This window comes from Scomber scombrus, chromosome 22 (assembly GCF_963691925.1).
Source record: "Scomber scombrus chromosome 22, fScoSco1.1, whole genome shotgun sequence".
In the NCBI taxonomy this organism is placed as follows: Eukaryota; Metazoa; Chordata; class Actinopteri; order Scombriformes; family Scombridae; genus Scomber; species Scomber scombrus.
Window position 1 is genome coordinate 13,699,947 of NC_084991.1, and position 18,093 is coordinate 13,718,039.

The 18,093-nt window shown below is 40.6% G+C and overlaps 1 protein-coding gene across 1 annotated transcript; it reads right to left on the reverse strand.

The window, feature by feature from the left end:
* Positions 1 to 1,185: 1,185 nt before the first annotated feature.
* On the reverse strand, positions 1,186 to 13,938 carry LOC134004834 (transmembrane and coiled-coil domain protein 3-like). The gene is made up of 7 exons (XM_062444231.1): positions 13,934 to 13,938; positions 12,991 to 13,099; positions 10,728 to 10,836; positions 9,353 to 9,402; positions 7,920 to 8,698; positions 5,984 to 6,119; positions 1,186 to 4,557 (listed from the first exon to the last, which is right to left on the reverse strand). The coding sequence occupies exons 1-7, from the start codon at positions 13,936 to 13,938 to the stop codon at positions 4,255 to 4,257; spliced, it is 1,491 nt and encodes a 496-aa protein (XP_062300215.1). The 3' UTR covers positions 1,186 to 4,254.
* Between the last annotated feature and the right edge of the window lie 4,155 nt (positions 13,939 to 18,093).

Sequence of the window (18,093 nt, forward strand, 5' to 3'; positions counted from 1 at the left end):
GAGTGATGTAGTATGCAGTATTACAGTAAAAGTACTGAAGTATTACAGTAAAAGTACTGCAGTACTATAAGTGAGGTAGTATGCAGTATTACAGTAAAAGTACTGCAGTACTATAAGTGATGTAGTATGCAGTATTACAGTAAAAGTACTGCAGTATTATGAGTGATGTAGTATGCAGTATTACAGTAAAAGTAGTGGTTTGGTCCCTCTGACTGATATATTATTATATATGACATCATTAGATTATTAATAGTGAAACATCAGTGTTAGATCAGCATGTTACTGTTGTAGCTGCTGGAGGTGGAGCTAGTTTACACTACTTTATATACAGTTAGGTAGTTTAGTCCAGTGGTTCCCAACCTAGGGGTGGGGCCCCTCCAAAGGGTCAGCAGATAAATGTGAGGGGTGGTGAGAAGATTAATGGGAGAGTAAAGAAGAAAAAACAACTGATACACAAATCTGTTTTCAGTTTTTGGACTTTTTCTCTAATCTTTGATTTGTGATGAAACATTGGATCCATGTGAGAAGTTTACAGGGAAAAATCACTATTTGGTGGAGCTGTTAACAACTCATAGACATCTGAAATGTGACCCTGACTACACACTGCTTTTTGTAAGACAATAAAATGAAACCATGTTAGAAGTTAAGAGGGACTTTAGAGACTTGTTATATTATCTATTGTGAAAAAGAAAGCTTAGAAAGTAACTAAAGCTGTCAAAATAAATGTAGTGGAGTAGAAAGTACAACATTTCCCTCTGAAATCGCTTATATTATTGTTTCTATACTGAATTTTTAGTGGTTTACCTTTTTACCAAGTAGGGAAACCAACAAATAGTGTTGCTAAAGTAATGAGATGTATTTTAGTTTTAATAAAAACGACCTTAACTCTCCTGAATGCTGTTACAGTTACAAATATCACCAAGTGATTGAGTCTTCTTTCCAAAACCAGAAAGAATATAATAAGTGGGGTTTTCTCTTTTTCAGTTCGCCACGCTGCAAAGCTCTTGTGTGTTTGTTGAAGTAATTTAACTTCATTTTTATGTATGAATTCGTTATGTTGCTCGCAGTAAGGTTTGATCTGTACAACACATCTAACATCATGTAGTCCGTCTGATCTGTCATCTGTCATGTATAATGGATGAGATATCTGGAAATATAAAATAAAAATCCCAATTTTTTTTTTTTTAGAAAAACAAAGATTTATTTCCTCATTTGAAAAAAAAAAAAATGTTATGGAAAACCCACAACCAGAAACTAATGCACATATAAGAGACAGATATTTGAAAATATACATTATGGACTTACAAATACAGCTTCGGAGGAGGGTGAACGTCTCTCTCCCGAGGAGTCGACAGAAATAGTGTTTGGGCCAGTTTTTGGAAAAACATCAAAGACGAATGATGATGAAGAAAAGAAAATATATTTATCAGTATTTTATTAGAAAAGGCTACGGTGCCTTTTTTATTAAAACTCCCCTATTTTTTGGCTTTTTTTCTGAAGGGACACAAACAGAATAGAGTCACACAGTAGAAGAATTAAGCTGCATTGAAAAGGCATCAGTCCCCCCCCCCCCCCCCCCCCCCCCCCCCCCCCCCCCCGTCATCACAGTGAAACAGGGTTAGGGAGCGTGGAGCTACATTGTTTGGTTCCCTCTGTCCCAATTCATGACGCTGCTCTCACCTCACATGAGAAAAAACTGTTGCTATGAGTTTTATAAGATGTTACTGCTGCAGTTTTTAGTGATAAAGGCTAATTTTGCAATTTTAGAGAGATGGCTGACGTAGTAATTTATCAGCCAAGGAATCAGTGCAAGTCATACATTTTATAATTTGACTGCAGGGCAGGACTTTCTGTGCTAGTTTAAGACAAATGAGTCACTTCCCAGCTGTGCAAGAGTCAAATCAGAAAAGGCTGAAAGGAATTATTATGAGCAATTACAAAAAATAAAATAAAAGGTAGAGCAGTAATCACTCAATCACGGGTCTCTACGTGGCTTTAAACGAGTCTCAACGGGTGGGAATCTTTCTTTTAACGTCTGGACTTTCTCGACAGACGTCAAAGCTTCACATAAATCTGTTCACCTCGTAAAAAAAAAAGAAGGCCATTCAATAAAAATCAGCATCTTTAAGTCAGCTTTTTTTTCTCTCTAATCGTCGAGGAGGAATCACACAGATAGTATCAAGTATCAGGTCGGCCTTCCTTAACGAGGCACAAGAGAGCTGGTCGATACTTTTTTTTCTTTTCTTCTCAAATCTCTTTAAGAAGCAAAAGTTAAAACATGAAACGTATTTCACATGACAGAAACTCTGAAAGCATCAAATTAAACACGACAGGAGGCAGTTCATGAGCTTTCCTATAAAGAAATAGTTTGACTTTTTGGGAAATACACTTGACAGCTGATTAGCTTAGCTTAGCTTAGCATCAAGCCTGGAGACAGGGGGGAACCTTCTAACCAAAATACAGCCACTAGCACCTGTAAAGCTTATTAATTAATACATTATGTACAATGTTTATACATATATGTTGTGCTGGGAAGTCAGAGGTGCAGATAAAACCCTGTTTAGTCTTTAAGCTAAACATATACTAACAGGTTACTGGCTGTAGAGCTGCAATGACACTTAATTAAGTAGTTAACTGACAGAAAATGAATCTCAAACTATTTTAATAATCATTTTGAGAAATAAAAATGCTAAATTGTTCTAGTTGCAGCTTCTTAAATGCATTTTTTAAAAAACATTTCTTTAGTCCTATGTGACAGTAAACTGAATATCTTTCAGTTCTGGACTAGTTACAGTAGGATGAAATTAAACATTAGAGGTTGCATCTTGAGCTCTGAGAAAGCATGATTGACATTTTCTAGCTTTATATTTACTCTACCATCAGGTTCAACTATGGGCCAGTTTTCTCAAGATTTTTCATTGAAGCAGTGGAAACTCAGGCCTAGACGTCTTGTTTATTCCTTTCAATTCATTTAAGAACAACATGCATTCTTAACTTAAGCTTTAATTGATTTATAGACACTAATTAGGTTTGTAAGCTTGTGTTTCTCTATTAGTACAGGAAGCGAGTCATTTAGCCAGAAGTGACTCTTAGGCAAATACAGTTCTGTGTTGCACTTAGAGTTGATTGAAAGTGCTGCACTCAAGCATCTGCACACGATTCAGGTTAATCTGGCACCTACTGTATTTGTGTTTGTGAAGAACAATTTTGCTGTTATTAAGAGTTAAAACAGCACATTTTGGTAGGTTAATTAGATTTACTGTACCACGGTTTAAATGTGTCTCCAGTATTTAAGGTTGCTTTTCACTGGGATTTTACATGAGTCTTGTATTTATTTAGTTATCTACAGTACATTTGAAACTCCAGCTTTCATCAGCAGCCCAAATATTTTATTTCCTGGAGGAAAGGATTTGCCCCACATGTCACTATTTGCCTACTACTCTACAGCATATGTCCCAAAAAAGTCACACTTTTCCTTTAAGACACACAGTATAAAACACACAAGCAGGTGTACACAGTATAAGACACAAACGCACCCACAGGTTTAAAACAACGTGTATACCAGGCTTCAAAAATGAGACAAATAAAAAATCATCACATAAATACAGAACAGTAAAGTTTAGACACACACAAGGAACAAATTCAACCTTCAGATTGGATTTGTGTTTGTGTTCGTCACAGCTGGCTGGTGTACGACGAGGCTTTCGGGGACTGTAGGCGTGCACCGATCGACCGCTGCACACGTACTGCCAGTGAGGGGTTTCGTTTTAGAGGTGTGAGTTAAAATACACTCCAAATAATTACTGTATTTTTTTTTTTTAAAAGCTCCAAAATAACGCCCATCATTCTATGTTTGGATTTTTAGTGTCCCTTATGACTGTAGTGATACTCTGTTATTCATGTTATGCACCTTCAGCTTTGTAGACAGCACATTTCTGCCACAGGATGTATATCAGCTTAAAAAGTTCACGTGTGCATTATTCCGTTAAAGTATTTTGGGAAAGGAATTTGTGTGAACCCCATTTTTAGACATGCAAAAAAAGCACAGACCCCATAAATCAATTCACCGTGGAGCCCAAAAACTGCTGCGAGGGGGGTTGGGGGATTAGGGCTGGTGTAAGGCTACATGTAAACTCCTCGCTGTTTCCTGCGTCTCCATGACAACAGACCTACTGGAGGACCTGGACGCAGGGGTTGGCCAATGTTTGCTGGTCTCGTTTTGTCTCGCAGCTCCTCGTGTGGAGTGTGCACGGCTCAGTGCGGGAGGAGCAATCGTTCCAAAGCGCACTGTAAATGTTCCCAGTTCTTCCACAGCAGCGCCAGAACGGACACGCCCACGCAGGTGAGCGCCAGGTGGAGGCGGCTACGCAGCAGCGGGGCGGTGAACTTGGCCGCCGTGGAGACGCACACCAGGATCACGGTGACGATGGCCAGCATGATGTTGATGCATTTCCCGAGCAGCACTTTGGCGTCGGTGTTTTCCAGCTGAACCGTCTGCTGCTGCTGCTGCTGGAGCTCGAGCTTCGACACACGAGTCTGGCATGACTCCAGGACCTCCTGCATACACACACACACACACACACACACACACACACACACACACACACACACACACACACACACATACACACACACACACACACACGGTTAAGATCAGGGAAAACACTGGAGAGTAATGAGTCAGAAGGGAAGGGCAGTGAAACTGGATTAGATAAGAATTAACATCAAGCTATGTATTACTTAGGAAATGTTTGGGAGACACTGTTATAAATCAGCACTCTGACACTGTTACATGTTACTCCCTCTCACTTAGTCGACCCTTTAGTCTTTATCTTTAAAAAAAGGCAAAATGCACAAATTATTGGGGAAAAAAACAACAAAAAACACAAAATAGTGTGAATTGTAAGACCACTTTGAGAAGAATGTGAGTTAAAGCTGCTATAATCAATGTATGTGCTTGGCTCATAGTGAACCTACAGAGAGTTATCATTGACTCTGCAGCTCTTCTGGGCTTTACAGAGATTTATAGTGAGTTTTAGCTCATTGTTTAGCTGTCTGGCTGCAACTTTACTGTTTTATTTCACTCCCAGTGCTCTTATAGTGTCGTTTTGGGCTGTTTTCTGAGATAAAGCCGTAAAAAAAGCCACTGTTCACTACCTGCTCAGCACCAAACAAGCAAACAGACAGAGATATCTCTAGACTAGCAGGTGAACATGGTGGAGCATTTATCAGCTTGAAGAGCCAGATATTACCCTCAGGAGTTGATAGAGAGTAAAAACAGAGCTAAAAGAGAGTGATTATTGTACTTTACATTCAGCAGGAGGACAGAAACACATATGTAAATAAATGATATAGCAGCTACGTAACTGCTGGATGTGCAAATAAGCAATTGTTTGCTAACAAGTTCAACATATGAACCTAAAAGTCGTCAGTTTTTGTGTTTCACGGCTCGTTTCTGCTGCCCCCAAGTGGCCAGAAATCAGTTAACACAGGTTTAAGTCGGGCTGCTTTTGAGCATTGAATTAATCATTTGATCAGAAGAGGTACAAAGTATTGAACGTATTAATAAAAAAGCCCATTAAAACTACTTTATATTTGTTGTTTTATATACCCGAAAGTCCAAAACGCACAAATATTTTATGTTTGCACATAGAAAACATAGAAAAGCAGTAAATCTTACCTTAACGAAGTGACAGACAGTGAATATTTGGCATTTTTACTTGATTAATGACTTACAATTAATCACAAGTAATTGTCTGTCAAATCTGTTGTTAGTTTTCTGTTAATTGATCAGCTAAAAGTCAAAAGTCAAATGTTCATATAGTTTAAAATCAAAACAGATAAATTCCAGCGCTGCACACACACAGGCTAAATGTGAGCATCTTATCTTGTGCATTACGTAACTGCTTGGTTAAGGCTAACTGTGTGTCAGCGTGTGTGTGCGTGTGTGTGTGTGTGTGTTTGTATCCAAAACACACGCTACCTGTATGTCTCTGGCTCTCTCGTAGGCCTGATACGCCACTTTCTCCTCAATGCTGGCCAGTTCCTGCTTCAGATTACTGGTCTCATGCTGGTGGAGCTCCGTCAGGTCATTTAACTGGTCCTCCAACCTCTCATACCTGACAGAAACACACACACACACACACACACACACAAACACACAAACATGTAGAGTAGGTGGAGGCAGAGAGCCAAGGAGAGCGAGAGAAAAGATGCATAATTGAGTGTGCGTGTGGGCGAGTGACAGTACAGCAGTTTATCTACTACAGCAACTAAGCTGCTGAAACATTTGCCCTTGGTTGACTTAGCAACAGTCTGGGGGTTTGTGTGTGTGTGTGTTGCATGCATGTGCATGTGTGTGTGTGTGTGTGTGTGTGTGTGTGCATGTGCGTGTAAACTCCACTCTCTATTTTTAGTCTACAATAGCTTATAATAATGGCCCTCTAAACTGTCAAAAGCTCTTTAAAGTTCAGCAGCAGATGTGTGAACACAAAATTTGCCCAGTTAGGAGTGTTGTTACAGCAGAGGATTTATTTTTTGGGGGGTGGAGGAGGGAGTCGGGCAGTGAAGCATCTGCAGCAGAGGGACTTATATTTTAATACACATAATTATTTTTACACGTTAGGTTGTGAAACAAATGAATCCAGATCAGTGACTGTAGACTGTGTTAGCTTGTGTAAAATGAAGCGTTCTCTATTTGTGACCCTTCATGCACTGTGAGCAGTTTCATTTAAGAGTGATTTTTGTTCTTGGATTGATTCATCTGAGGGAGTTTTATAAGCTCAAGAAGATAAAAGTATCCAAGAAAAAGACCAAATTTGCTAAAGTCGAAGAAAAAGAAAAATGTTTGCCTGATTCTTCTTTCTTATCCTTTTAATCTTGAACCCTTTGGAAATATTTTGGTGAGGATTCACTGATCTAGATAATAGAATATATATACTTAAAGGAGCACTCCACTTTATTTTTTAACTCAAAAATAATTTGCTGGAGATGGAGAATCTTATTTATCCTCTGAAAACAGTTAAATGACATCTGTATTTTCTTTATCTGAGAGAGAAACTCAAAAGATATCAGTCTGATTATCTCAGCTTTCCTAACAGCGATCCTGTGTTACAGATTGAGGCCGTCGAGTTTGAAAGACTCAGGTGTTAACCAGAGAGGAGCTTTTTTAATGTGGCACTATTGAGCTGCCATCATTGTAAATGTAGGATCCAGTGTTTTGGAGCTTGAGCCACACAAGGGACTAAAAATCAGTACATCTCTGCTTCTGCTGCATCGATTTTTGAGCATTATTATTTAATGTGTCTCTCACAAGAGCAGTGACATAAAAAACGTCTTAAGTGCTTTGTAGACTATTGAGACACTTATGGTGCTTAGTCGATTTTAAATTGTTCTTTGTTTTTGTTCCTTTTCTTTATGTTATCCTCGGTCTACACTTCTTCTGTCTTATTATCAGCTTGTCAATCAACTGTGGGGCACTTTGAACTACATTAAACTGTATGAAATGTGCTATATAAATAAAGTTTGAATGATTGATTGACTGATAGCTAAATGATAGAGTTATATTTCTTAAAAATGTAAGTGTTTAAAGGTCAAAGTGTATTTCATTCTTTTTTGGGGGTTTTAATATTTGGTTTTAAGAAGACTAGGATTAGTTAAGTAAAGACTCTTTTCAGTAATTAGTGTTGGGAAAGATTGTGATAACACTGACTTTTACTGGAGTTGAGTTGTGCTGAAGAAGGCAACGATGTGCTCACATGGACTGATACAATTAATCTAATAGCAGAACATTTAAGTGGGGAATATGTGTGTTATTTTAACAAACCATACCTGGATATGTGTGTCCTGTATATATTGCAGAGTGAATGATTAAACTCCTCAAACAATCCTAAAACCAGATATCCGGAGGCGTCCCTCACCTGTATCTCTCCTCCTGCATCATCTGCGTAAAGTAGCTGTAGTCTCGTTTGAACTGTGTGTTCAGAGTCTCCATGTCCTCCGCCAGCTGTGACTGGGCCTCCCTGATCTCCCGCACCATCTCCAGCACCTCGCCGAGGCGCCCGTTGGAGTCAGACCTGCCGGGGCCTCCTGACCCGGCCCCCGAGCCTCCGGCCGGGTTCCCGTTCGAGTCAGCGGACGCCGACGTCCCTGTGGAGCACTCGTCGTCGCTCTGGTACTTGGTCGTCTTGGCTACTGTGTTGGCGCTGCCGCTCAGACCCCTCGCCCCGCTGTCCACTTTCAGCCCAGACTCCGTCTCCATGGAGCTCTTGAGATGCGCAATGTTGTCTGCGCTGCCAAACTTGTTCCTGATGAGGTTGGCGAACTCCCTTGACTTGTTGAAGAAGAAAGGCGGCGAGAGCGAGACACCAGGTCCGATCGTCTTCACCTTATCCAGAGCCGGGTGTCGTCCGGTGGCGCTGACGTCCCTCAGGCTCCCCTCCTTGCTGTGGGTCCCCAACTCTTTGCCGTTGTCCTTGCTGCTGTGCTTGCCGTTTGTCTCGGTGTCTTTCACGCGGCGGTGGTACTGCTCCAGCTTCCTCTGCAGCCGGGCGATGCTGTGCGCCGACTTCTGGTTCTTCTTCTCGAACACCTGACGTATTCGTCCTACCTGCTGCTTGTCGGCGTTGTTCACCAGCTTCAGGTACTCGGCCACGTTCTGGTCCCGAGCCGACTGCTCCACCTTGATCTGCTCGGTCACCTGAAGAGAAAAAAAGCAGGAAAAATTGATTCTTCATGAAGACAGATGCAAAAATTATATTAGAATTTAGAGAGGGAGCATTTCAATTCATTTACTTTATCAAACTTTATTAAATGTGTAATAAAATGTATTCTGTCCTTGCAATTTCAAAATCTACTATCATAAAAACTCTATAGAGTACACTGGTTGAGAGTTATTATCCATTCTTCTGGTTTTGGCCTCAGTCTGACAGTCTTTATTAAAATGCATTCATCATGATGTAGGACGTGGGGAGAAGCTGAAAGGATGATTTCTCTGCAACTGAGAGGAGAGTTCATCCTTATATAGTCCTGAGTGTGTACATATTATGGGCCTGATTTACTACACTAGGGTTGCATGTGTAAAAACATGTGCAAACTTGACATCACCCACAAAAAATGTGCAAGCTGATCTACTAATGAGGTGCACTGAGGCAAAGTCTTTCAACTGTGCAAGATAATACACCCTGCCAATTTAGTAGGTTTGCCTCAATGAATATGTAATATGGGGCGTTTTAACCCCAGTGTGCAAAATACAGGGAGGAGAAAATGCAAATATGTTCAGTTAGCACACGCATTGTGATTTACCAAACATGCTGGTAATTTTGCTGACGGTAACTGCATCTATTAATAATACCTTTGAAGGGCAGGAAGTGGCTGCACGCTGCGCACAGATTACTTCTGTTACTGTGGAGAGGAGGAGACGGAGGCACAAGGACGGATCTTTCAACCCGTGTTAATATTTTTGAGTGGAATATTTTTGGTTTTACTAACAGCATTGACTTTGTCACAAATACTGGTAATATTTTTTTTGCTATATCTCAATATATTTATTAACCTCTTCCACCAGAACCTGATCACATTTCATTTTGCGCTTGCAGGCTTTCTGCTCGTCCAAACTCTTCATTAAGACACGCAAAACCCTCATTTAAATACTGCTGTCTGCACCTGTTGCACCTGTTTTCATGTAGGCAATTATTATTAATAGATCACCTGCAAAACGCACACAAACTAAACATGCAATCTATTGCACTGCACATGCAATTTAGTACCCTTTATTTGGGATCTTTGTATATCAGGCGCAATGTGTCTTCTCCTCTGTAGGTGTCTGTGTGTGTCTCACAAGACCTCTGACCTCAGACCCTCACAATAATAATTAGGTGTTAATAGATGTGCTTGTTGCAAATACACCACTGAAAGGAGAGTGAACAGTAGCTGGAACACAACTAAACATAAGGAAACATTTACTACCCTAACATTAGTGGTACACATGTTAGTTTACTGCCTTAAAATGAATAGAAAGCAGAACAGAAAACAGCATCCTGTGGATCGGTGGTGTTCGGTCGATACCCGATCTGCTTATTAAGATCATTGCTGCTGCTGATAACGAGCCAAGCAGCCTTGAAAATAATAATAATGCTGATACTGAATAATTGAATCTGACGCAGCATTTTAACGAGTCGTGTTCGGATCAATACTTCTTGCTACTTGCTATAAACTTGACTTTTCTGCTTATTACTCACTGAGAGCAGTACTGCATTACATTATTTATGAATAACCTCTAATGAGGTTTTGGTTTCAGCCCTGTAACAAACTGATGCCCAATGTTCCCAATGTAGGGGGGTAATTCCACACTGAGACACTTTCTTTTTAAAATTTTTAATGAAAGCTGAGACCACAAGGGGAATAAAAGAGGCAGAAGATGGGCTGAAATAAAACTAATTCAATCAATTAATTTAATACTATCATAACTCAAATGGGAAACAGCTCCACATTGGATAGTAAATACTGCCGTTATTGCTCTTCAAACTACAACAGAGCAGAGCTACAGAGATATATAGTTCTTTATTTTCCTCCTGTGTGTGTGTGTGATGTTTGCCCACGCTTCACATGTGTACACACGGCTCTGTGAGTCAAACACAAGACACCGACACGTTTCCTCCCTCTGACCTTAAGGATCTTCTGCTGCAGGCTGTCGATCCCCAGCGGCCTTTAGTGAAATCCAGGCCCACCCCCGTCATCTCCGACGCTGTCCACCACATCCAGGTTGGACTCTGAGCCACCGCGCCGCATGGGCACCGGGATGCTGAGGATGTTGACATCGCAGCTGCTGCGCTCCGCCTGATGAAGCAAAAACACACACGAGAGAGAAGATAAATGATTTAATTGGAGGAAAAACAAACCTTCGGATCTCAAGAAGAGCTGATATCAGTTTTGGTTGAACATCAGACGCCAGAAAGATCAGAAACTTCCACTTTTATATTAGAAATGGGGAAATTATCTTGTGTAAAAACTCCCTGAAGGAGCAAAAATGGTGCAAAACTGTATGAAGCCCTCATTCAATAAGCTCTACTGAATACACTACACAAGGATATGTAGCTTATTTTACAGATTAAAGACATTTCAGGTGATTCAAAAGCCTTCAGATGCTGCAGCCCTGAACTATGTACCAAATACACAGATACATACACACACACACACACACACACACACACACACCACACACACACAATAATCAGTCATTGATCGGGAGGTATCAGGAGTGCTTGTGTGCCTTGAAGAAAGAAAGAAAGAAAAAAAAAGGGTCTTTTCATCTTCTCGGTTCTTAGCGTTTTTCTTTTGAACCGTCTCTCTCATCTCAAGCGTATCACTCACCTTGGCAAGCGAGAGAGAGAGAGAGAGAGAGAGAGAGAGAGAGAGAGAGAGAGAGAGAGAGAGAGAGAGAGAGAGAGAGAGAGAGAGAGAGAGAGAGAGAGAGAGAGAGAGAGAAAATGAAGAGCAAGAGCTGACAAAAGAAGAAAAAAACAACAACAAGCGGATCAAAAAGAGCATTGAGTACACGGTCTTGAGAGGATTGTGGTGTTTAGACTGAAAGGAGAAAAGAAGCAGCTGATGATGAGACTGTAAATCTGTCTTAAGACTGAACAATGGTCAGTGAGTGGAGCACAACAGCCTCTGGTGCCCAATGTACCGAAAATCCTCTCTCTGTATTGACAAAAGTAGACGATTATGTAAGGCAAGCTAAAATATTAGTACAGTATGTGGTAACTCTAGTTGCCACGGCAGCAAAAGACCACACAGATATACACCACGCTCTGACATACACACACACACACGAGCAAACTGCTGACATACCCCGAAGGCGAGTTTTTTTGTTTGTTCGCCTTTTTTTTTTCTTTCTTTACACATAAACATGCAGAGTAACAACACTTTATATTGTGTCCTGCTGCTTGTTAGCTGTGCAGCCTGCAGAGTCAGCACACCTTTACATCTTTATTTATTTATTAACTCAAGAGTCATTCATGCAAATGCATTGTTATCACTTCTCACTACTCATGAGTACAGATGGCTGAAACCTGCAGAACAATCACATATTAACACATACAGCGGCTCCAACCAGACGGCCAGAAACTCAGCCAGTCCTGAAGCAACTTGTGCTGTAAAAACATGCTGCTACCATTAGTCAGTCTAACACAAAAATTCCACTCATACACTGAACTGATGATTTTTTAACGAAGTAAAAATAAATAACACTTGGAAAATACTCCAATTTCACTCGAGGAATCTTAACCCTAAAAGAAGCAGTTTTCATAGTCTGATAGCTTGGGATGATATCTTTATAATTTATAGCTTTAAAGGACAAGGACACAAAACTTTTTAAGGCTCACCCCTAGGAAGCATTTTTTAAAGGTACTTTCTGAAAGTGACCACAATGAGGCTGTAGAAAGTCCAAATTCCCCTTTTTAAGCAAAACCACTGCCCAAAAAACCTCAAAAACAAGCTGAAAAACTATATTTGTCACATTTGTGATATATTTTCTGCACATTTCTTCTGTCTACGTGCGCTTTTGGACAGAGAAATGCTAAAATTCATTTTTAGATGAATGTATGTATTTATTTTTGTGTGCGTACAACTTCTCAGGTCATTAAAATTGGTCTGAGATGACCTCGGTGTCCTGAGTGGCAGCTTTTTACTTGAACTCATTGACTAATCAATCAATAAAAATCAATGTTCCAAATCAATATCAGAATTCACTTGAAACGTCTACATGATTAGCTCCTTCTGGCTGGAAACGTAATTAGAAAAAATGCTACTTTGTCGTTAAAATCGATCATTCGTTAATAACAGCCTGATTTATACATCATTATCAGCTGTGCACCACACACACACACACACACACACACACACATCATCATCATCATCATCATCTTCCTCCTGCAGCAGCATTAACTAAATCCTCCTTCTTTCACTCACACACTACCAACATCTCTCTGCCTTCTTCTCCTCTTTTTCACCACCTCTCCCCCGGCTGTAAATCAGCTGGGACTCCAGAGTGCAAACGAGCCGCCGCAACTCAGCAGTCTGAACACGTAGCGGACACCCACTGGAAAAATAAAAGAAAGTGGGTCTGAGGGTGAGAGTGGGGAATTATTAACATGTGAACACACGCCAATGTGTGTGTGAGGTTTGACACTTTGAAGCTGTCAGTAACATTTACATTATTGGATATCACTTTATATTCTTGACTGTAGATATATATGTATGTGTTAATGCATGTATGCAGAGTTGGGAAGGTTATTGTGGAAATGTAATAGGTTACAGATTACTAGTTACTCTATTTAAAATGTAATAAATAATGTAGATATTTCAATTACTTAATCAAAGTAATGTAACTTATTACATTTGATGACTTTTCTAATTTTCTAACCAATGTTTTCAACTGTTAGGGTAAGTGTTCCCATTAAGCACCAAAATCTAAGTTCAGCAGTTTTTCATGGATACTGACATGATTTATAAGGGAGTTCATTTATGATGCAAAATGTATCTCTCACTTGAAAATGTATTCATTAGTTCATGTAGATTTTGGAATACAAAATAAAGATATTCTATGAAAAAAGTAAAAAGTCTGGCATGAGCTTAATTGGTACTCTGACACCATTTAAGCCCATGTGCGCTCCAAATAAGCCCACATCATGATTTATTTACTAAATATAAAAAAATTATATTGATTTTAAAGACTTAAAATCAGCAATATATGTATTCAGCAACATGTTAAATATTTAAAAATGAAGAAAAAAACCCTCCTGAGCAAAATCTTAAATATCTGACTTCAGATATAACCTCCTTTGTAATCATCAACAAGTAACTGTAATTAACTGTAATTAATGACACATCTTTTCTCAGTAACTGTAACAGATTACACTTACATTTATCTTACGCCATTATATGGAACTAGTTACTTCCCAACACTGCATGCATGTATGAGAATGCATGTTAATCTGACTCTAATTTTAGGGTAGATTATGTGTAAACTGTGTGTAGGTTTATGTGTCTATATTCATTTGCATTGGGAGATATTACTTATAGTGACTCAAAGTGACCGTATATGTCATTTTATTGTCCGTATAACTACAGTCTCTTCTTTTATTCACTACTGTATTGTTGATTGTCTCCATTTCTTCAGTCCAAAACCAAAAAAACCTAAACCTAAAAACATGTGAACAGGCTGAGGCACCATATGTCTCAGAGGGCATGCGTGTCTGTTTTGCAGAGCAGATATCTGGTCACTACTCATCCTGTGACCCTGGTGTGCACTCAGGCCATTTAGATTATTATACAGATGGGTGGACATTCAACCATACACACACACACACACACGCACACAACACACACCGGGGTCAGGGTTGGGCATTAAGCATTTATCTACTGGTGGATATTCACTCTGATGCTCTGAAACCAGGTGATTCAACAAATACTCATTTCTCTTAAAAAATAAAAAATGTATGAATGAAAGGATGTGAAAGCAGGATGTGCTTCTCTTAACGGTGAGACATTTGCTCTGAGCAGTACAAACTGCTGCAGAAATGCTTTAAATTAGATTTTTCACAGCAGACGGGAAAAGGAAAAAAACTCAACAACAACAAAAAAGCGATCCTGCTGAATTTACATAACATCTGCAGCATCCGGGCTCAAGTCTGGCCTGAAACCATAAATATACACACAAATAAAACTCCACCAAACTTTGCATTATCTTCTGCTTTTCAGTTCTGCTTCTTTTAAAAGAGCACTGGTCCTCTCACTCCCACAAACATCCACACACATACACAAACACTTTATCAGTGGAGGATTAGTCAGTTCATTTGGTAAAATGTTCGTCATTCATCAAGTTAATATTCAGTTGTGTGGTTTCAGCTTCTCAGATGTGAGGATTTTTCTGCTCCTCTCTGTTTTATTTGATTTTAAACCAAATATCTTTGAGGTCAAGCTGTTTTTCACACTTTATAGATTAAACTATTGATTGATTAAACTGACAAATGAACACAAAGCTCAGCTCTTAGAGGTTGGTTTTACAGGTATTTGGTCATAAATCAAAGCTTTGGACCATTTAAAATAGAAAATGGGAAAAATGGGTTCACATGGGTGCACTGGTGGTGCAAAAGGGAAGGCCAGGATGTCACTAAAGTTGCAAGAATTCATCATTATGGCATTGGGTATATTTGCACCAAATTTCATGCCAATTAATCCAATAGTTGTTGGGTTTCCTCATTGCTCATCAATACTGGACAATATCTTCACAAAAGCTTCTGTTTCCACTATTTGATTGCCTTTTAAAGTTGAGATTATTTCCCCTTATTTATTTTACCATATTTAATATATGATTTTGTATTATAAATCCTAATTTTATTTATTTGTTTTTACCTTTTCTTAGTTTCTCTCGCGTACATTGGTCTCAATCTTTTCTTTGTTTTTGTTCCTTTTCTTTATGTTGTCCTCGGTCTACACTTGTTCTGTCTTATTATGAGCTTGTCAATCAACTAAGAAAGAAATTTGATCTACATTAACCGGTATGAAAGCTGCTTTATAAATAACGTTTGATTGATTGAGTCGTGAAGCAAACTTTAAGTGATTTATGAAGTAATCTCAGTAGTAATGAGTGAAGTTTTGGGTCATATGCCTGATGACTGATGATTATTACATAATGACTACATAAAAATCTACTCATTCCTTCACATTTATCATTGCATTACTACACATGTACTAATTTAAACCTTCACTACAATCCTTATTCAAGACACATTTACTACTATTTGCCTGTTCACATATCACACTATATGCATGGAAATTGCATGAAAATTATTATGTTGATATCAAACAAGAACAAGCTTACACAGGCTTTATCTTTACACAGATAGGTTTTGTGTCATGGACGTAAGAGGTGACTGACCGACTGACCTCGCTAATCCTGGAGCCACGCTGCTAGAAAAAACAGCTAAAAAAAAACAATATATAGATGAATTGCTCCTAAAATGATCATTAACCCTTAACTGGTTTAAAGTTAGCACAAAAAAACAACCACAACATGTACGGAGGAGGAGATGAAGCAGATATGGTGTGTGTTAGAGTGTGATTTGCATTCAAAAAGCTAAGATTAGATAGTGGATAGTGTGTGTGCTGCATCTGAAAAAGAGAGAGAGAGAGAGAGAGAGAGAGAGAGAGAGAGAGAGAGAGAGAGAGAGAGAGGGAGGGAGGGAGTGAGCCAGCCTATCGGACAGTCTCATTGACGGAGCTGGGAGTAGGGGACCTTGCCACTGGGAGAGAGGAAGGCCTGGCAGCGCCACACATGAAACCGCCAAGGGAAAACCTTTCTTTTCCCTTCTCCCAGCAGAATCGGGCAGCTATTTATTCCCGCCTCCAAATCCATCAATTTATTTTTCCGCTAACACGAGCCAGAAGGTAAAAAACAAGTTAAAAAAAAACATTGTGTCAGGTTTTGTAGAAAGTTCGGACCCAAATGCAGAAAGTTCCAAATTCAAGAGTTTTTAATTGAACAGAAAAAGTCAAAAAAACAACTCCAACAAAGAATGTCCCGTCAAACGGTGAAAAAACTCAACAAAAATGCAGGCTCTTGGCCACAAAACTGAAACAGGAAAAGAGCTGACAAACTAGAGGGCAGTCCAAAGAGTGGTCTAGAGGCAGGCAAGGGTCAGGTCCAAATAAGCAGTCCAAACAGGCAGATAATCCAAATCGGCAGGCAAAATCCAAAAACCAGGTTCACAGGCAGAGTACAAACAAGCAGGTTGGCAGACAGGAAAAGCAGGTAACAACGGTAGATGTGCTCAGAACAAAAGACTGGGACAATCTGACAAACTGGGGCTGACAGAGCACAGAATAAGTAGGCCTAATCATTAGGAGTTAACGGAGTACAGGTGAGCACAAAATGGCCGACAATGACCACATGGAAGCATGACAGGTGAGGGCGGAGTCATTACCCAAAACAAACAAAAGCACATGGTTGCAACACACAAAAAATGTCCAGCAGGTGTCAATGAACATGCAAGGATACTGACACTACCCCCCCCTCAACGAACGCCTCTCGGCGTCAAGGCAGGATGGCGTGGGTGTTGCTGGCGAAAGTCTCTAATGAGTGTCTTATCCACAATGTGGCGGGCGGGAACCCACATCCGCTCCTCTGGCCCATACCCTTTCCAGTCAACCAAAAACTGGAGACCACGCCCACGCCGGCGAACATCCATCAGCTTCTCGACAGTGTAGACAGGACCCCCATCAACGAGCCGGGGGGGAGGGCGGGGCACAGCCGGGGGAGACAGAGGACTGTGACAGACAGGTTTGACCCGGGACACATGGAAGGTGGGATGGACTCGGCGAAGTGAGAGGGGCAGGCGCAACCGGACTGCAGATCTGCCCAAGACCCGTTCGATGACATAGGGCCCAATGAAGCGGGGAGCCAGCTTACGTGAGTCCACTCGGAGAGGTAGGTCCTTGGTAGAGAGCCAAACCCTCTGACCGCTCCTGTAGTGGGGGGCCGTTGGTCTGAGGATGGAATCCTGAAGAGAGGCTGGCGGTGGCTCCAATAAGCCTACAGAACTCCTTCCAAAACGAGGACACAAATTGAGGACCTCGGTCAGACACCATGTCAAAAGGCATTCCATGGATCCTAAAGACATGGTTAACCATGAGAGAAGCTGTCTCCTTGGCAGAAGGGAGTTTAGGCAGAGGGACAAAGTGCACACACTTGGAGAACCGATCAACAATAGTCAGGACAGCAGAGTTACCATCAGAAGGCGGGAGGCCAGTCACAAAATCCAAGGCTATGTGGGACCATGGTCGTCTGGGTACCGGGAGCGGCTGGAGGAGTCCGACAGGTGGCTGATTTGAGCTCTTGTTTTGGGCGCAAATCTGACAGGCAGCAATGAAGGCTTGGACATCTGCAACCATTCGGGGCCACCAAAACTGTTGACGGAGAAATGCCATAGTCCTCCTAACCCCGGCATGGCAGGTCAGTCGGGAGCAGTGACCCCACTCCAAAACCTGAGGACGGACAGAACTGGGGACAAACAGGCGGTTAGGGGGGCAACC